The 21,454-nt window shown below is 39.8% G+C and overlaps 1 protein-coding gene across 7 annotated transcripts in view; it reads right to left on the bottom strand.

Annotated features, from left to right (window-relative positions):
* Positions 1–21,454, bottom strand: part of ANKRD27 (ankyrin repeat domain 27) — a 45,332-nt gene that overhangs the window by 21,979 nt on the left and 1,899 nt on the right. For all 7 annotated transcript variants that reach the window (XR_006105168.1, XR_006105167.1, XM_042480864.1 and 4 more), the window contains 13 exons: positions 16,760–16,892; positions 15,632–15,742; positions 15,093–15,249; positions 14,145–14,299; positions 13,735–13,794; positions 13,335–13,388; positions 12,822–12,887; positions 12,470–12,546; positions 11,599–11,720; positions 10,410–10,488; positions 7,951–8,083; positions 1,093–1,185; positions 377–504 (listed from right to left, as the gene is read on the bottom strand). Coding sequence is in view for 5 of the 7 variants with exons in the window: in XM_042480864.1 (XP_042336798.1) it covers positions 377–504; positions 1,093–1,185; positions 7,951–8,083; positions 10,410–10,488; positions 11,599–11,720; positions 12,470–12,546; positions 12,822–12,887; positions 13,335–13,388; positions 13,735–13,794; positions 14,145–14,299; positions 15,093–15,249; positions 15,632–15,742; positions 16,760–16,876 (1,352 nt within the window). In the remaining 2 variants the exon portion in view is untranslated. The remainder of the gene's footprint in view (positions 1–376; positions 505–1,092; positions 1,186–7,950; positions 8,084–10,409; positions 10,489–11,598; positions 11,721–12,469; positions 12,547–12,821; positions 12,888–13,334; positions 13,389–13,734; positions 13,795–14,144; positions 14,300–15,092; positions 15,250–15,631; positions 15,743–16,759; positions 16,893–21,454) is intronic.

Raw genomic sequence — 21,454 nt, 5'->3', positions numbered from 1 at the left:
TATGTGTCTGGAGCATAAAGAATTATCTGTATGCATCCCAGTGAAGACTGAAGTGCTCATCTGATGTTCATCCATTATTCCCACTTCATCAAGTAATTTACACACAATTATCCTTCACTGATTTACGTTGCAATCCTATAAAAGTCTACTGAGAAAGTCCCTCTGAAGTGAATGGGACATATAATTTTCTAAGCACAAAAATTATTTAATTATACATTTTTCTATGTACTATTTTAAAACTGCAGGTCATATTAACACAAAGTGCTGAACAACACCAAGGTTACCTCTGAACCAACCTACCATAATTGAATTTATCCTGCATTCATTCCCAGTTACGACTTGAATTACTTCAAACCTTTGAAAACATTATCCTTACCCAGAAACTAGTTTCTCGCATGTATCACAAAAGCAGAGTGGATGGCACATTTTTTGAACAGTATCCTTATCGTTGTCTCCCTGGCTTAATAAGTGTTCTACTTCTTCCTGGTTGCCTGAAGCAATGTGCTGCAAAGAAGAGCAAAAGATAAGGTGGGTATTCATACAAAATCAAAACCAAACTTGAGTTGGCTTGGAAGGAGAAAAATGTAGAATAGTGAGTATAACTTGGAGTTCATTCACACTGTTCAGCAGACACAAATCTATGTTTCCACCATGGGTTGTCTGTTTTCTGTAATATTTGAAGATCATATATGTGTTCAAAAACTCACAAAATATACAAGCTGCAACTGGCATTGGATTTCAGGCTCTTCTTCAGTGTAGGTGACAAATAAAATAAACTTAAATACAAACAATTAAGGATCTGGTTATGAAACTGGATTATTTATGCAGTGTGGATGCAACCTTAGTTAAATGAGGTACCTGTACTAACCAGACCTAACCTTACTTAGTTTCTGATATCAGATGAGATTGGTTGTGTAAGAGTGATGAAACTCTAAAACAGTGGAGACATGGCATGATTAACAGTGATGTTTATCTTGAGAAAGGATGCTTAGAAATTATCAGAATGAGATACCATGGGTCTGAAATAGTCTCAGAATATGATAAAAGAGAAGCATGTTTGCAAAGTTACTGCAACATGAATTCAATTCATACCTGAAACAAGCAGTCTATTGGGGTAACAGACATCTGAGACAGCAAGTTCATTCTTTGTTTTAAGAACAGCTTCTCACTAAATCCTGCAGTCTCCTAAGAAGAGAAAAAAGGGCTCAATATCATAAATAATATTTAACTGAAAACATATTTTTAACACAACTTTTTCCAGTTTAATGCATAACTTTCGGTTGATTAGTTTTGCACAGTTAACATGTCAGAGCTGAATCTGGGTTTATTCCACCAAAACATACATTTCCAACACTTTTTTGAAAATATATATGCATTGACCTTTCCTTTCTAAGGAAATGAGTCCAGAGGCTTTTAAAACTAAAATCAACATTAGCAATAAAAAGTCACAGCACAGAATTAAGTTCATATAATGTCACTGATTGAACCGAAGCCGCAGCAATAACCATTGTTTCATTGAAAGCATGGACAAACAAAAGATTTAGCCTGGTGCAAAATAAATACATAAATAAAAACCAGTAACGTTGGCATTGGATGAGTATCTCTGACAATACTTCCAAAAAGGAGTATCAGTGCAGGGAAGGCCCTATCTTCCATCACTAGCCACCAAACTTTTGAGTGTAACTATTATTTTATTAAATAATGAATCATATTGGCCTAATAATTTGCTATTTACAACCAAAATAGACCAACTAAATCAGTGGAACTTGTGTTTAACTTTATGGGATTTGATAGGTCTACTCCAGTTAGGATAGCACTTGGATTTAGGTGGCTGTTGTAATTTTTAGCTGCCATGAAGTCAACTTCAGCGTATGATAATCCCTTGAATGACAGATCTTCGAGTTATCCTACCAACAGCCCTACTCAGGTCTTGCAGACTTAGGGCCATAGCTTCCTTGATTGAGTCTATCCAATTTAGGTTAATATATGTATTTATTATGTTAGAATAAATTCTTAAAACAGAAAATAAAGGCAGGAGCTTATGACAGCTTCTCATCCGGCAGCTAGGAATTTATGCCACAAAAAATATCCTTAAAATGCAGCTCTACAAGCTAGTGGCCAGCAAGAACCATTTTTCTAGAACAGTGCTTCTCTGGCTATCTGATGTGTGGGACTGGCAATCCCCTCCCAGGGACTTGCACCATATTTGTGTCTATAGGCTATAAGTGTTTTCTTTCTTTCTTGCAAACCCACCATGGTCAGGCAAGCAATGGCTTACAGAACAGCACTGATCCAGGGGCCACCACTTTAAGCAGCACTGCTCTATTCAGTTCCACAGAGTATTCACTAGTCCTTCAGCTGCCAACTTTTGAGAGAATGGATGTATAGGGAACATAATGCCTGAAAGCAGCAGAATTTGCAGGTGGATGGTTTTAGGAATAGGGTTTGAAGTAAATTTAGGTTGCCACTTCTCATGCCTGTATCCACACTGCAGAAATAATCCAGTTTTATACAATTTTTAACTGCCATAGCTCAATACTATATTCAGGGAAGTGTAGTTTGTTGCGGCACCAGAGCTCTCTGACAGAGAAGGCTAAAGTCTCACAAAACTACAGTTCCCAGAATTCCTTAGTATTAAACCAGGGCAATTACAAGTGGTGTCAAAATGGAGTATTTCTGCAGTGCAGATGCAGCCTTTGTTGTATTTTGGGACAAGGGGTTTTAGTTGCAATGGAATCATATGTGCTAGTGGTACCTTCCTCTCTTTAGTGTGGTGGTACAGCAAAGGAGCTAAAGCTACCTTCTGCTGGTATTATATCTGGGGATGTGGCTACATGTTGTATATACTATTCACCTTGTGCTTAAAAATCTATACTCAGTTTACCTCTTGAATTCACAGTCCCGTTTATTCATTTCAACAGGGTTCTGATAGGGCGAGGCGGGGGGAACTATGTCAAAGAAGTTGGAATGATGGAACACATGTTATTCTAGCAAAATAAAATGAACTTGACTCACGACAGACAGTATCTGCACTTTATAGCCATTTGTGCACCAACTCTTGGAAAGCAAGTACTACAAGGGTGTAAATGGTCATCTTTAGTTCCTGTATGGCCCAATTTAATCAACTCTACAGAAGCTTTCTCTAGATGTTGTTGGACCATTTGTTCCAGTGCTGTAGCCAACATAGCCAATGCCATATCCTGCATCAGCCCTCCAGATGTTGCTGAACTCCAATCCCCAGCATTCCCCACAGTTGTCTGTCGTCTAAGGCATCTGGGATCGCAGTCCAATAACATCTGGATAACATCATCAGTCAGCTTACCTGAACACCAGTGCAAACACATCCAATGCTGATCTGGAAGCATACAATTGAAATGGCATAGTCCTCATAGAGATTGTTTGCCATGCTTTAATGTTAAATTTATGGCATCTATCAAACAGATGCCGTGATAGGCAAGGCAGGTGGACTTCCAGATACTGTTGGACTGCATCTCCCATTACCTCTACTCAGTATAGCCAATGATGAGGAGTGCTGGAAATTGCAGGTCACTTATGGAGGGCTGGCTGATTCCCACCTGATTCATATACTATAGGAATGGAAAACTCCAAGGCCAGCCCTACTATTATGCAGAGTTTTCAGACAGCAGAGTTTGGTGCCATGAAAAGGCTGCAAATCATTAAATTGTTTATTTTTGTAGCTTTATTGCCAATGAGAGAAGTGTCTGTTGTGTCAAAATCACTTCAATTTCCACCCCAGTTTCAAAGGGTCTAAGGCAGGCTGGGAAACATAAGACCTTACAAGTATCGTTGGACTGCCTTTCTCACCACTGGCTATGTAGGCTAGCGCACTGACTAGCCAACAATAGTTGCAGAATGCTCTTGGAGAGCTGATCAAATTGGACTATGCTGGAACAAAATATGCCCATAATGTCTGACCTAGGAAATTTCCTAGAACTAAATGGAAGGGATCATGACTAGATTAGGAAAGAGGGCTTAGGTTTCAGCTTGGGTTTTATTCACAAAGGGGTTGTACCCACCAAAAGGCCTGTTTTTCTCCCAGCCTTTCATCATCAAGTTCAGATAACGCAGGTCAAACCCCCCGGGACCAGGATTGAGCCCAATCTTGGAAGACCACACATATCTGGTAGATCTAGCCAAATCAGCCTGTACCCCTGGGTAATTTGACTCCTAGTTTGCTAGTTTTCTGGGAACCCCATGCCAAATTCCAGCTGTTTACACAGCCCTCCACACTCCTTGCTGCACTGTCAGTGGTGCTCACAGGCCCTCCGTTTCTACATCTGATATGAAAACAGAGGACCTGGGCACATGAATACAACCAGGTGCCCCGTTTCTGTGTTAGATGCAGTGACAAATGGCTTCTGAGTACCAGCGATGGTAAGGTAAGGAGCGCATGCCACCAGTGGGCCCCAGGTCAGCATAGGGACAGGTGTATTAACACCCATCTGTCCCCACATTGTCCCAGGTGAGCACTGGGGCCAGGATAGCAAGGGCTGAGTCTGGCCAGTCTGCTCAGCTCCACACTTGTAAAATAAACAGGTCAGATCTTGGGAAAAACCTTGAGCAGACACCCCCAAAATTTGCCTTGGGGATTCTGGGAATGGAAGTCCAAAGAGGTAAGTTGTCTAAGCTCAGGCATGATGTTGCTCTCATTTACCACCACTTACTTTTCTTTACTATTAAAGCTAGTTTTAAATTATTTATTTATTTATTTATTTACCGCTCTTTTCCCAGGAATGGGGCTCATTTTTAAATGTTGCTCCAATGTATATTTTTCTTTTGTAAGTGAACGGCACAAACCCAATGTCTGTGGAAAAAACCCCAGTAAACATGAACTAGCTCTGGAAGCTGCTATCTTTAGTCTAGGGAAGAGAACATTAAGAGTCGACATGATAACCGTGTTTAAATATTGGAAGGGATGTCATATTGAGGATGGAGCAAGCTTATTTTCTGCTGCTGAAGACACTAGGACACAGAGCAATGGATTCAAACTACAGGAAAAGAGATTCCACCTAAACATTAGGAAGAACTTCCACACAGTTAAGAGCCATTTGTCAGTGGAACACGGTGCCTTGGAAGGGGGTGAAGTCTCCTTCTTTGGAGATTTTTAAACAGCAGTTGGATGTTCATCTATTGGGAGTGTTTTGATTGTATAGTCCTGCATGGCAGGGGTTGGTCTGAATGGCTCTTCTTGTCTCTTCCAACTCTATGATTCTATGATACTCCAGAGCCTTTCACACTACACAATTATAGTGCTAAGATACCATTTTCAACTGCCACTTATTTTACAAGAGGTAAGTACAACATAATGAACCACTATACTATACTGGCTTGCTGATTAAATTGAAATCTGGCCTATTCATTGAAATACAGTAGCCATTTTGAAACTAACAGTGAAAAGAGACCATATTTACACCTTGCTCATTGTTTACCTATTGCTTCTCCACTTTAATTTCAGATTACAAATGTTAGCATGGCTGGGCAACGTATTTGGAGGGAGGCTATATAGAGGTCTGATATTTCCCATTACTTCTGTATTATCTAGGTTGGATTTTAAACATGGGACTACCTTTCTATAGAAAAGTGCTCAAAATTTTTGTCATATCTTTATGGTGGCCTCAAAACAGCTGGAGGGCTGCATGTCATTCATGGGCTAGACTTGCTGTACCATTACCTTTGCACTAGAGCATCCATTCTGCTTTGATTTCCTGTAAAGAGGTATCACTACAAGATTTTAGAAAATTCTCTTTCAAAGTAAAAATTCTCTTTCAATGAAGTGCAGTTGTTTGAATTCAAACCAATTTTCTTACTGGCAATCAAATAAATCACCTCTGTATTTTAAAAGACAAGCATACACTTGTTGTTTTAAGCTGCTTTACTTTAAAGAATTGCACACATTCATCATCCAGATTCATCAATGCATTTTATTATAGATTCTATTTTACAAAAAGTACCATATGTCGCCCAAACATTTCTACATTAATCTTTTTTTCTGACAGTAAGCTAAGTAACTGATATTATAGAACTGGAAGATCAAGCTTCCTTCAGCTAGAAAACTGAAATCTTACATGTGGGCATTTCTTTTCATTTATCTTCTTCCTCTTGGACATGTTTTTTTTTAAAAAATTAATATGGCCTTCAGATCTAGGAAGCAACTTGTGGTCAACATTTGCATTTTAAGAACAGGATAAGCCAAGTACCACAAGCTTGCTTTTCAATACCAAATCTTAAGCAAAGTGAAAAGTGTTGTAAAAGCCATTTAAAAGGCTACAGCTTTTGTGATGTGAGTTTTATAGAAGACCCTCATCCCTCTCCATTTGTATACAGCCCTTCTGACTGAGCCATTAAACATCACAACTCCATTCCTTTGCTGTGGGGTCAGGTGCAGATTTCATTGCAGTACTTTGTTCACATCATTCTGTCTTCAGATCAGATTGGAAGAACCTAGTTTTGGAAGGGCAGAAACTCCAAAGTGTTTGTCATCAGATCTAAGGAAACTGTAGTACCTAGATAATTTTTCCAGTACTCTCTCTCTCTCTCTCTCTCTCTCACACACACACACACACACACACACACACACACACACACACTTACTTTAACCAGAACTTGAAAAAAAATGGGGACTACAACTCCCAGAATAACCAGACACCAAGGTAAGTGGTTAGGTGGATTCAAGGAGCTGCTGCCTAGAAAACCATCTTTTCCAAGCACAGATTTTAAACTATTACAGGAGGCGCCTAGTGGTTTCACGTCTCAACTCCTGGAGAGGATAACACCTGCTCAGTATCAGTAATGCTACAGAATCCCACTTAGTGGTCCCCCAAACAACTTATGTTTGAAATCCAAATAGACTATGCAGGCCAGATTTGTTTTTTTTAAAGGCGTGTTTTTAAGGACACCCTCTCTACAAGTATCATAAGCAGAAACATAACCAGAAAATCCCTGATTAATGAAGATATGGGCCTTCCTGACTCACAGCGCCATCACACTCCTTCATGCACATCTTCAATGGAACACTTGTAGGGCTACAGATTAGGGAGTAAATTTTGACTGTGAAACCGAACAACTTGGAAAGTTTTCCCTACCTAATACTCTCCAAAGGTTGTATTAAGTGTTTCCAGCCCTTGGCAAATTCAGGATCAGGAAAGAGCAAGTCTCCAATGAAGCCATGTTTTCAGCCTGTCTTATTATTAGTTCATTAGCATTTTTCTATCACAAACACAGGAATCATCTGAATACATCAGCGGAAGTAGACTCAAGTCTATGTAAGGTCATGCTTCCAACTTCCTTTAGTTAAATCTCAAAGGTGCTACAAGATCTCTCTACATACTGTTCTACAGATTAACATGGCTATATCTTTGAATGGGAATCATGTGGTCATCCAAATGCTGTTGGACTGCAATTCCTATGATCCCTTACAGCTATGCTGGCTAAAATGTTAGAAAGCTACTGTACAAGATTTGGAGGGCCATGATTCCTCAGGTAACCCCAAAATATTGAAATGCTACAGGTTTCTTTTCATTTTGGACATCATCTAATCTAAATATGGGACCTCATCTGTACGAGACGCAAATGGAACACATGCTAGAGGATGGGCACACATCTATCTCCAGGTCATTCCTGGAGATTATGTTCCTTAGTTCACTTTTGTCATTTGCACTCTTTACCCATTAAAAGAAACAGTTAAATACAGGTGTAAAGAGCTTAAAAGTTGTTCTGTTACCAGCCTCACTGGACAATGTAAGACTAGACTTGTTACAGAGACATTTCAAAAGTGTGCATGGGCAAAATATTCCAGCGGAAATGTACACCAACAAGTTAGCTAGCCAGAGAACTAGCTATTACAAAAGTGAACTACTGCATATCTACAATAATAAGCTCTCTGTGAAATCTTCACGTTGGGACTCTAAGATTCCCAGTAAAGTGGCTTACCGTTGGCCTGTCAGAGAGGTTTCCTTGACGGATGTATTCTATTGCAGCCTCAACTGAGGTCAAACAGTATCCTAGCTCATCCTTTGCTGAGCTGCAAAACCTGAAGTTTTTGATGTAACTCAGATTCGCCATCCTAGACAAGCAAAAAATTATAAGACTTGTACACAGAACTCAAGAAAAAGTTTGAAAAGATCATTTATGCTTGTAACTATTTCTAACTGACCCTATTTTCTCTTCAATAAGCAGGAAGGCTTTCCTAGTAAAAGCTTTAAAATTCAAGAAATGGAAAGCAGGAACCACTAGCCAACAATCTACAATCTGACAATCTTGTCAAAGGGAAAACTTTTACCTTTTTATGTAGCCTATACCTCACAAGGCTTGGCTATTGTAGCGTTACAAAAACATACAGTCTGCCCTCTCCATACGCGGGGGATCCGTGTCGGACGCCCCCCCCCCGGCATATGGGGAAAAGAGCGTATGCTCAAGCCGCATAGGAAATAACGGAATGCGTGCTCACAGCAGCGCACGGCATGAGTTCGCACCCCATTATTTCTGCCTGGGCTTGCCTTCCACATGAGCTCAAAGCTGCCGAAGGCAAGCCCACCTATAAGGAGGGATGACTGTATTACATTCAAAATGCTCAAAAAAGTTAATTCCACAATAAAATAAAATAGTAAAAAAATTAGCTCCACATTAAAGATTCTTAAACACATACTATACATTAATTTGATAAAATTATTAAATTTTAAAAAATATAAAACTATTAGAAATAGTAACAAATAAGCAAATAGTAACAAATAGTAACAACTAAACAGGGAATGTTGATTGTTACTTAAATGTGACAGTGCTGACATTTAACAATTAAAACAATGAATTTTAAAATGTCTGTTGGAAATGTTAATGAATTCAGGCTTAACAAGTTAAATTTCTAACAAATTATTTCCAGGTTTTAGCACTTAATCATCAATAATTGTACCAAGAGACAAGTGACCTAAGAACCAGTTACAGGTATGCACCACACTGTGACTTATGCAGCTCTTTGTTTCAAATATCCACACATTTACAAAAAGGCATCTAACACGTGCAAACTCAAGACACACGGATTAAAAATCAGCACTACGTTATAACTGACGTCCAAGACCATAAGCACATTTTGTTAAATGCACATAATCCCAGGAAATAGCACTCTGCTAATACAACATTTCTGCTGCAAGCATTTACATTTTCTAGTTTTCCATTTGCATTATAACAGGGCAAAAAATGGCCACAGTCTAATTTTGTAACAGATGTTAACAACCTATGCATTTTTCAGATTTGTGGACAAAAATATTACACAAGGATTTGGGGAAATGGATTTTTGGCATAAAGTAGCAAGGAACATGTAAATATGTTTTGTACTCAGATGGCATTAATAAAGCAAGTGTGAGTACTTTGGTCTGGGATGCTTCTTGGCTGGAGTGTAGCATAGCCATCTGTCAGCTATGCAAAGATTTTACAACATATGTATCCATAGGAACACAACAAGAGAACATACCTCTTTGGTATTTTAATAATATCCAAGTACTGTATTTAGGGAATTTAGGGAACCTAGGGCCATATAACCAAACCCAGACTTCTTGTAGTCCCAATCTAGCTCTCTGGGGATGGCCCTGAAGGTGATGGCTCCTTCTTCACAACACCATCATTTGGAGGTTTCCCCAACTTTTGTTTGGGTCTTTCACATTACAGAACTTTGACATGCCCCTTTTAAAACTATGCTCCTATTTTTGATCACAGGCTGTACATTTTTTTGGCTGCCATGGGAAAGGGTTTCGCTACTACTGGCCTTGCCCATTCTTCTCTAACTACTTTCATGAAATTGGCTGTGAAGGGAACTTCTAGGGACAATGGTCCCGGCTTGAGAAATGAATCCCCACTTCCCGTGGCAAATCATTGTCCTCAAGCTTTTTGTCTGTGAGGCATGGGAGTTCTAGGATTCTTATTGCTTTATATAAAAGTATCTTAAAGTCTTCACTGTGAAAGAGTCTGGTTGAGGCATTACTTTTTTGATTCTGTCTCCTTATCCTCCTGTATGAGAGTTCTCCCACTTGTAGCTCTGAGGCACCCTTTTGGTGTGTCAGCTGTCACAGCTACCATCTTTGTTTTTGTTCCCTTCCTCACATGACTCTCCCTCTGGATGCATCTGGGGCAGAAAGGGGATTGCCACCTCTCTCTCTGGGAAAGAGGGGGGCAAAGAGAACGATCCCCTTCTGGTTGCTGGACGAAATGCCTCTGCCTTCTGGGCAGCACACTGCCACAGTGTCCTCTTAAGGCCCCAGGTGTGGGAGGTGGAAATGGCAGGGATCAGGGTTTTCCTGTTTGCACTGGCTGATTTGTTGGTGATAAACATCCTGAGCCAGGTGAAAATGAATGCATAAATAAAGTAGCATTCTTTGTAGCTAACAGAACACACTACATACCAGTTTGGAATCTCTGTCTTCACAAGGAGGTAGAGCAAGACTGAAAGGAGGTCATCTGCACACATGGTCTCGATGTTCACTGAAAGAGGAAGGGGAAAAAAGATACTTTTCATGCTTTTAACTAGGGCAAAAGCGACTGATTAGAAGACCTCGGAAAAACTATAAATTCCACACTCCTTCCCAGTCCCTATTGCAGTCATCAGCTTTTTTTTTTTTAAGGGAGAGTGCTTAAAACACTGAGTGATAAGAGCATCTTGGAGATATGCCCTCTATGGAAGTGAAAAGAAAGCAATAGGAACTTTCAGAAGAGCCCCAGGAATGCACTCTGAAGTCCAGAGATGAAGAATGCATGAGCCTCCAGGTATTGTTGCACTGCCGTTGCCATTAGCAAACCCAGGGGTAAATATTTGCACCGCTGGCGTTCTTGCTACTCTGGCAGTTCAAGTGCTATACCTGTGAATCAGAGCAATCTTCCCTAAACAGGGTACCTTCCAATTATTGGGACTACAATGTCCATCAACCCTAGCCAGGGATGTTGAATGTTGTACTCCAAAAAATATGGAGGATACAAACTAGGCTAACCTAGACATAAGGAAACCTTTGCAATATATTATTGTGATATTTATATTTGTTGTTTCTTGTTGTTAACTGCCTTCAAGTTGATCCCAGCTCTTGATGACCCTGTGGATGAGACATCTCTAAGACTCCTAATTTTCCACTGCTCTGCTTAGGTCCTGTAAATTCATGTCCATGAACTCCTTAAGAGTCCATCCATTTAGCATGCCACCTTCACCTCCTTCTACATCTGTCCACCTTTCTTAGCATTATTGTCTTTTCCAAAGAGTCATTCTTTATATGCAGATCTAAACTGTAGGCTTTTTACACTGACAAAACCAAACTCCCATCCCAAAGCCAACTTTGTGACTCTTTCCAGAGTATAAATTATAAAAAGAGTATAGTAAAAGATGCCATCATAACCAGTGCCAAGAATGTATGTGTATTGCCTACAACTTGCATCTTCTATTCCAGCTCTTGCAAGGCCTAGTGATCTCAGAACAAACACTGCATTCTCCCTACCCTATATCTATATACAAATGTGCATTTATTTTAAAAGTATGTGGCAGGCACTTTCTACATTACAGATGGATACTCTACTGAAAGTAATTATTTCACTGCCATGGCTACAGACCTCTTTGACTTGGAGACTGCATTATAATTTGAACCACTTTACGGAGGCAGAGGAGCTTCTGTTGTGGAGAGGTGCACTTATTCAGCTGGCTCAGTTCACGTTTTGCACGTGGTATGTTGAAGCTGCAAAGCATTTGTTTAAAAGAAAATATTACTTCACAACAGACTGAGAAGGAATAGGAATTAGAGATCCAGTGTTTAAAAGTATTGTGTTCATTTTAAGGCATAAAAATCTTTTTTCTTAATTACTCCTCCAAATCCCAACTCCTGCCTTTCCAGGTCACACAATATATATACCCAACTCCTTTCCAGGCAAGCATTCTCTGAAGATGCCAGCCACAGATGCTGGCGAAACATCAGGAATAAACTCTTACAGACCATGGCCACATAGCCTGAAAAACCCACAAAAAACTACAAAAGATACAGCATTGAGCTGTGCTTTCAATGCTCAGTGAAGAAGTGCCTACTAACAGTAAGAAGTTAAAATAACCCCACCTCACACCCACTGCTGGAATGCAGGGCCTGAGACTCTTCCCAATCTGGAGTTTAGACCGTGTACCACAAAAAAGTAGCCCATTCCTGATCTAGACTGCAAAATTACCCTCATCCCTTCCAGCATAAAGGTGGATGGCAGAGCCTCACTTCTCCCTCCCTAATTTTCCCTAGCAGCAAGTTATAATCCACAGGCCTATATATTTCACAAAAATATATTTTGTCTTGCAACAAAAACCAGGATTTCTTTGGAGTATAGAGCCGCTCTGAGAAACAGCCACCAAGTTATTGGTTTTTTCCCTCTCATCACACTCCCCAGAATATAGCCAGGAACAAAAACAAGTTTTAGAAAAAGGTTGGTGTCTTTTTAGGTAACACACCTGAATTCAGGCTTGATACCCAGGTCTTTCTGCTGCAGGTCTTGCAGACTTCGTGTAATTTTGTTGAATGCTGCGTCCTAGTCAGGAAGTAAAATGAAAACTTTTTTTCAATACTGGGAAGAAGCTGTAGCTGAAGATACATTATACACTATAGAGCACAGCTGAGAAACCTCTTTCAGCATTCGGGCTAAATTCAATTTCAGATAAGTTCTCAGGAGCCATACTGGCTTGGGCCCAAGGCAGATGGATGAGATAAAAAAAATACTAGCATACTTTAGCCTACAGCTCCCCCCACAGAAACTATGCCTTAGAAACAGCATTTCAATTATTTTTTAAAAAAGAAAACACCTACCTCACTTGCCTCAATAGTCCCCACATATTTAAAGATCAGATCATAAAGAGCATGGTGAATATAGATCTATAGAAAAAATACACAAAAATGAGTCATATTGGAGATACCCATGCATTACTTTGTCCTTTACAGACCAATACAAACCCTTTCAATCCCTGAAATTATCTGTGTAGCCCCTCCTGGAGTTGTGAAATGCTCTGTAGTTCTTCCAAGCAGGGTGTTTAACATGGCATTCCCCCACATACACACAATTTGGAGAATACTACTCAGAATACTACATCTACACATTCTCTGGAGACTCATTTTTAGGTTCATGATAAAGCCTTAATTATTTTTGCAACCTTTCTCAACACAGTTTATCCTACAACATATTTTATGAATCTAGATACTGTAAAACTATTTTATATTTTTTGGCATATTGTCTATTTTATTTAAGTACACCTCTCTGAAAACTTAAATGTGAGCAATTTAGAAACATCCATGAACACATAAACATAACTACAGAGTACTCACATCCACAGCTTGCTTCATCAAATTCATTTGCGATTCCTGCTTTGCAAGCATTCTCTAATTATCAGAGAGAGAAAACACAGTGTTATATATTGTTATCAGGAAGAAGGGCAACACTATTCTTATACATTACATTAAAGGACAGTGTCAGTAATGTAATTTTCACTGTTAGTACTTCCTGTCATCTAAATTTAGTTTGACCCCACTGTCAGTATTATACATGCAATATATATACACCTGAGCCTCTAAGATTATGCTTCATGTACCTTGGAAATCAAGTTGTAGTCCACAAAATTAGTACTATAGTACATTTGATGGTCTTAGAACTGGCATACTACCCCTGTTGCTTTAAAGGCAATAGACCAACATGGCTATCCCTTTAGAAAATTCATTATGTACTCACAAGATGGGAGTCCCTCAATAACTGCTGAATGCATTTGGTGTAGAGTGCATTCACAGAATCCTGAAGACAAAAAATAAAAAACAAATGAACAAAAACCACACATTAAGGAAAAGAAAGTGTCAAACTACCTAAGAAGAAAAGGAATGGGGCAGGGAGTAGTACTGTAATTTTTGCTGAGGATACACAAAGGTATTACAAGAGCTGCAGATGATTAAATATATGGAGCACAAGTCATTCATCAAGAGTTATATTACTATGTATTAGCTATTCTAGATTTGGTATCTCAACTGCTCTTTGGGAAACAGCTTAAAGACATAAAAACACTAAAACTCAATTAACTTTTATTTAAATAAATCATATAGAGTTGAGTAGAGGTACAAGATTCAGGTCTGCTTTAATGAGATACTTACTATGTAATGCCGAAGGATTTTCCTGTCATGCTCCTTGAAAGTCCTGTGGAAAGATGCAATAGCTTTATCAAATTTTTCAGTGTGCTTTCCCAAGAACTCTCTCACGTCTTCGATGTTTTTCAGCGAGTAAGAATTTGATGCCGTTGAAGATTGTTCTGAAATGGAGGGCAGTGGTTAGTATCTTGAAAGATCTCCACATACTTCTAGAATTAGTAGCAATTCATACTGCAGTCATTAGATACAGCCAGACACACACAAAAAGCAGATGACAAGAAACAATGATTCCTTTATTGCTACATTTTGACTTGCTATGAAATTGTTCCAAGCAAATCTGCTATGCAAGTTAGCCTTCATTCTCATTGCTTCATGAAAAGTTCCCAGTTCTGTCCAGAGTGGATAGGATGCCTGTTCCTAGCAAGAGCGGACAACCTGTCCTTCTCCAGTTGCTTTTGAACTGCAGCTCTCATCAATCCTAGATATACCAGCTAGGATTAGTGGAGATTGCAGTAGAATAACATTCTTCAGTGTATTGTGCATTTCAGTTGGCCAATAAAGGTATTACTGATTGATTTTTGTTTGGATTCCCAAATCTGTATCAGGGTTGGAATTGTGCAGACCTACCAATACTGTTGAACTGCAACTTCCAGCTTTCCTTATCAATGACTATGCTGACTAGGTGTGCTGGGAGATAATGATAATAACAGATATGTTTTAAACTAAAACTAAGTAATAAATAAGGAAAGTATGAATGAGCATTAGGTTAAGTAAGAACACTAACTGCATGTTAATACTGCTGGGACATGAAGTCCAACAACATCTGGGAAGCTATACAACTCTGAGTGCCTCAAAAAGAGTAATAATGTAAAAACTGGACAAAATGGCAAAACCAGCAAGCAAGACTGGTCCAAGGCATTTTGCTGGTTGAGTGCTGAGAAAAGCACTACTAACCTTTGTTCTCCTTTTTTTCCAAAGAATGAGCTATACAGAGGATGCTAAAACTCTCTTCCTTCTCATTGTAGAAAGTTTCCTCAAAGAGTACGGGTATTGAGTAATGATGATTAAAGCCAGCCCCAAGTATAATTAAGTTTCCTTGTATGAAGATCTCCTGAAGGAATAGAAGGTAGAAAGAAGTAATAAAGTCAAATAAATAAATACTTGGTCGGGGCAATGTAAACAGTATTAACAATAACTTCAAGCCTAGCTAACCATGTAAGTTTCAAGAGGGATTGCAAGTTTTGCCCAAAACTAGATGCAAATAAGAATTTGTAATTTACTAGTCGCTCTTTGATAATGCATTATGAAAAAAATCTTAGATCGTACAACAGTTTTAGGATAAGTGCCCTGAAATGTCTTCTGTCAGGTTTTGAAACATTACTTGCAATTTGTTGACAATCCACTGAGCCCACTTAGGTTCAAGAAACTGAATAGATTGAACTGCTCCCCATCATTATCAAAACAAAGGATTCCCACCCTTATACACTATATACCTTTCCATTCAAGGTTTGAAAGTTTTCCTCCACTGATCTGAGAACATAAGAGTCAAACTGGCAAGTTGAGATGAAGCTGCTTGAAAGACTTCCTTTGCATGGTACTAGTATCTAGAGAAATAGGAACACCATGTCAGAGGTACATATACAAAGAAATACCCTAAAAGCAAAATTATGATATTAGATCAAACTGTTAAGAGACCAAATCCTGATATCAGACAGCTCTGAAATAAAAATGAGTCCTAGTTACCTGACAATTTCCTTTAACTGTTACAGAAAAGAACCAGACCACCAGCAAGGTGGAGTAGGATTGGCCCAACACATTTTGCTGCCTGAGATGGACAAGATGGTACCTTCTCCATTAGACATTTAAAAGTTGATTGGATTCCCACTCGAACTTCAACACTGGCAATAGATAGCATTTTCTATTACTCCTGAGGGCAACTGACTAGTTTAGAGGATGAAAGACCTGTGGCACACACAGTGCTGTCTACTAGCAAAGAACAGAGTACTGACATTGCTGCCCATTAGCATCTGCTACCTGAAGCACTTGCTTCAATTTGTCTAGAGACAGGGCTGATCCTGAGTGGCTGGAAAGAGGGAGAAATGCAACATGTTGTGGAACTGACCTCAATGGAGGCCATAAACATCAGTATTTTACCTCATATCTTTAATAGTTTGACTCCATGTTCTCTTCCAAAACCAGATTTGAAACAGACTTCACAGTAAGAAACAATACATCTCAGTTAATACTTCTCTTTGTAAATAGTCCTATACTGCACTGATTTAAGAACCTTTCAGGTACACTATTCCTGTGTGGAGACCACCAAGACCTTCTCAGATAGTCCTCTGAGGTAGATGTAGCTGCCAGAGTCCTGTCGTGGTACAAAGCTGTTATAGAATAGTTGTGCAAGCAGTGTCACTTTCTCAAAACCTGTATAAGAGCAGATCCTAATTAAGTGCAGGCCTCTATCCCCACAAAGCATCACATTTTACTTATAATTCCATACCTATCATTTTAAAAACATATACAGACCATATAAATCACTGTGCAATGAGAAGGGGTGTCTTGGTAGTTTTCCACTAAACAGAAACTCTTATTTCTTGAAGGCATCACATTTTACTTACAATTCCATGCAATTCTGCAACTTTCCTGCAGAGATCTGGACGCCGCTTCTGCATAGTTAAATAGAAGGGGTTCTTCAAGAGATCTTCATCATACACAGCCATAGGGCCTTCAAGCATCTGACACAGAGGCTTTCTGGAAAACAAGTGAAAGAAGAAAGAAAGCTTGATAAATTCATAGTATCTTTTGTTTATAGAGAAGTACCACCCAGTGGCATCCCACACTGGGATGTCACCCGGGGCAGGTGGGGAGCTTTGGGGGTGATGTCAAAAGGATACGCCCTCACCCTCCTGCCCAGCCTAGATTTACACACAAGTTGTACCAGACAAGAAGGAAGGGGTGCCCTGGACCTCTCTTTCCCTGCCTGGCACAGCTTTACACATGAGTAAAGCCATGTTGGGCAGGGAGGAAGGGGTACCCTGGGACTCTCCCTCCCTGCTGCATGCTATTGCATGTGGCAGGGAGCTGTGTGTGTGTGGGGGGGTGTTCAACCAAGTGTCATCCAGTTTGATCTGCATCCCACTAGTGACACCACTGGTATCATCCCAATTCATTTTATGGTCATAATATTCACCAGTAAGCACAAAGCAGAGTGTGAGGAGAAGGGAGAAGAGAAGCAACAACTCTGAAGAACAGTTTCGGGTAAAACAGGTCCTACCGGTGGCTGCAGCTTACACTTGGCATGAAGTAAGACAAAGAGCTACAACTGACCAATCTGCCTGCTGGCCAGTCTACTCATTACCCACAGGTCCATGTGCTGGGGAACTGAAGTGGGAAGAAACCACAAGAAAGGAGAAGTTCTGAGTTAGTGAATCCAACCCAGCATGAGTGGGAGGCTGACTGGACTCCCTGCACACTAGGCCACTGACTGGTTTCCTGCCATTCAGTATCCCTCACCCCAATGGGGAAATAAGGTGTGCCACATCTGCTTTGCCCCCATATGTATTCTGCTCAGAGTCTCTAGTGCCTCAAGGAGCAACAATAATACAGAACCTTAGAGAAGATGCCAACAAATCTGATGAATTAAAGAAGCATGCAGTTACTGTGAAGAAAGAAAAAACCACCAGGAAAGCCAATTAGCTGGGGCATAAGATTCCTCCTTAACCCTATTAATTGGCAATCAACTGCTATCCATAACAAGCATGAGATAAATGAAAGAATGAGGGATGGAAGGAGGGCAGGCCTACATAGTCCCATCCAAATTAATTTCATAGTCACAAGATTCACTAATATACAGAAAACATTATTCAATTTTTGGCATTTTTTATGTGACAAAATCTTTATTTCTACAATTCATTTCTGTAATCCTCTTCTTTCTGTTTCATCCTTCTTTTTCACCAAGGCAAGAAAAAGCAAGTGACAAAATAAAGCAACTCCATAACTTAGGTCTCTGGTTGTACCAATGTCTGTGATAATATATCCCATATATCTACCGAAGGAAGAACTACACGATGAGACTGTGACTGGATCCCCTCTCCACTGACTGCTCATTCGCCCCAGCCACACTCCAGTACTATTATTTTTCCTCATTTCACCATAAAGAGACATAAACATGGATATAGAAAATAAGCAAAAATATCAGAGTACAAAGGGAAAGTAGAAAAGACAGAACACTGGAATGTCAGCCACAACACTATTGTATACTTCTATTGTGAATTCAAATTTATCTTTCTTTGCAGTGTACAAACAGCAACATTGTTCAAGTTTCACAGAAGCTTCTCCCCACTTTGTTCTGAACCAAAATCTGGTACAGCATCAGTCTTCAGAAGAACATCTTTCCCTTCCTAGTGTGATCTCATCCATTTTTGTTCTATCCTAGAACTCCAAATTTTCTTCATCTCATGTCTGCTCAGGTTAGTTTCTTTCTCTAGGCAAAACCTCATTTTGTCATCATACAACCTCAACTCACATTTGTAGGTAAAGGGACACGATAATTGTAGGTAAAGGGACACAATCTTCCAGGAACAACACCTATTTTTTACTTTACAAAATGTTTATTCAAACTTTAAACTGTCATGGTGTGTGGAATTGGAGTTGAAGTTCACTGCAGAGAATATGGCTGATAGATGCCGGACAATGCAACACATGAGAAAGAAGATCATGCCATGGACAAAATGTATAAATATGGTGTGGCCTATGTTCAGTGTGGGTTGCCGTTGTTAGTGGATGGTTGGATAGTCACTGGTTTGTATACAGTGCTGTAAATACTCTGTATACTACAATAGGGTTGCCTTAGGATTGGCATAAGTCAGAAATGACTTGAGGGCACATCACCAATATCGACACACAGCATAATTCCTTCTTAGGGTCAAAAACCCCAGGTGGTTTTTAGAAACAAAAATAACCCCCCCCCCACATCTGTAAATATTGCTATGTTAGTTAAAAATGCATTTACTTCTAAATGTTCAAATGGAGATAGGTTCATTAAACCAATTCTATCCAGCCCAGATCATTGTGATGTGAAATCATTTTCATTTAACAGATGGCAACTCCAACTGCCCAGAAGAAGGCGTTCCAAGAGAGAGCAATGACAGCAGTTCCCAGGAAGTGGGATTACACGCCTCACGCAAGTAACTAGCTCTAAACCGCTTAGTGGCATCAGAAGAGACACAGGCCAAACCTGCAATGGTTCTTGGGGCCAGCTGGCAGCTTTCTTCCTCTCCCTGCCCCTTCGTTCTTTCATTATTTTCAACTCATCTGAAAACTCTACAGCCACCTAATCCATACGGATTCATTCAAGCCAATGCCACTGGATGAAAGCCATGCCTATACCATCAGCACAATGAGGTGTGGAGTATTTACAGGAGAAGACTGAAGTATGTCAAGTTATATGATGGGTGGAGAAGAACAAGCCAGATACTGCAGCTTTACTTGGTTGCCATCTCCTACAAAATGTACCAGGTTGCATTTACGTTCCATCTTTGCATTTTGTCTCTTCTGAAAGCAACTCAGACAAAAATGTTGGAGTCTAACCTTTTTATGTTTACAATACCAGTTCTAAAGCAAGCTAGATTGGGAGCTAACTATTCCTGAAAGTTCATCTATTAAACCTAGCATCCTCAATTCAGAATTTAAGCCACACATTCAGCAAAACCCACATGGTCTCAGGATATTACTTCTGAATGTAAAGAAGGCGAGTAGGGCTGCATGATGAACGCTGAGCTTGCATGTCAAACAACTTCTGCAGCAGATAAAGAAGTGCAGTACTTGCCTGGTTCATTTTCCCTACCGGAAGCGTATGGGAGCCTTTAGATCTCACTTCCCTGAAGCCCTCAACCAGCAACAGTAAAGGTCTGTGAAAGTTACAGTCAACAACCTTTGCTGAAAATGCAGCAAACACACACAAAGAACTGTTCTGGGAGCCTTGCTTGTCTGATGAAGCCTAACAAGGAGGCAGAACACTGAGAGCAAGCCTGAAAACATGTTTGTAGTGCAAGACTTCCCTCTGAAGATATATGGTATGATACTAGGGGTGAGGAATAGGTATCCCTCCACATCTTGTTGGATTGAAACTCCCATCAACCCTAACTATCACAGACAGCAGTAAAAAATGATGGGAGATGCAGTATCACAAGTGGATGGCCATATGTTACCTTTAAAAATGTTTTAGTCTGTTGCATATCTGGTTTGCTTTTATCAGGCATCAGGAAACTATAGCCCTACAGATGTTGTACTACAACTTCCAACAGCTTCAGGCAGCATGGACAAATGGTCTTGTACTCGCAACACACACAGAGAGGGTCACAGGTTACCTTTTTCTATTGTAAATAATACACATTTTAAAGGTATAATGAGCTGTCTTTTAGAAGAAGCCAGGTCAAGCTGCCCCCTAAATTTTGCTACTTGGAGAAGTGTGTGCAACCACATTTTGGTTTCAGAAGTAGGGATTTATTGCCTTTCGTTTCAAATATTCAGTTATAATTACATTTGCTTCTATTTAGGCCAGACACACCAAGCATCAAAAGGCCCAGGCATAAACCATTCCATTTAGTTGGATACAATTATCCCCTTAAATCAAATCAGTTCTTTATCGAGAGACTATCCTCTGTGACAGCAAGAACATCTTCCTCCCAGTTCTTCAGTCTAGTTAAGAAAACCTTCCAGTGTATTTCAAGCAGCCATCGCTCTCTTTACATGTCAGTAATACCTGCTGGGTCACTTAACTGACCTATGTAGTTAATCTCTGCTTAAGCTTACACTACTGATTTGCAGCAAAATTACAAGTCAGGCATAGAATAAAGTGATCTTTCAACACAGACTGTTCAAACAAGACAGGAAAAATGGATAGCTTGCATTTCATCAACAGATGCCCATAAGGAGGAACTAGTTGGTTTACATACAGTAAGGAGCAAAATAGGGCACTGAGCCAGAACCCTTTGTACTGGATATATACACACAGAGAATGTGCATCACTTCAAGCATCTTCCTGGACTATCCTGACCAGTCAGGTATTTTTGGGAAGCTTACAGACGGCATTATAATTTCATAGCAACTGGTACTGTATTTGCAAATACTTCTTCTGAAGCAGCAGTAAGCAACTGTGGCTCTTCAAAACTTACTGGTATGCGATACCCACCAACTTTAGCCAACAACACCAATGATAAAGAATTATGGAAGCAGATGCCACCTGCCACCTCTAAGAGCTTGCAAACACCACCACCTTAGTACCTTAAATTGGAATAACGCCGTAGTATGAG

This window comes from Sceloporus undulatus, chromosome 8, assembly GCF_019175285.1.
Source record: "Sceloporus undulatus isolate JIND9_A2432 ecotype Alabama chromosome 8, SceUnd_v1.1, whole genome shotgun sequence".
Taxonomy (NCBI): domain Eukaryota; kingdom Metazoa; phylum Chordata; class Lepidosauria; order Squamata; family Phrynosomatidae; genus Sceloporus; species Sceloporus undulatus.
This window is presented reverse-complemented; position numbering and strand designations above follow the sequence as displayed.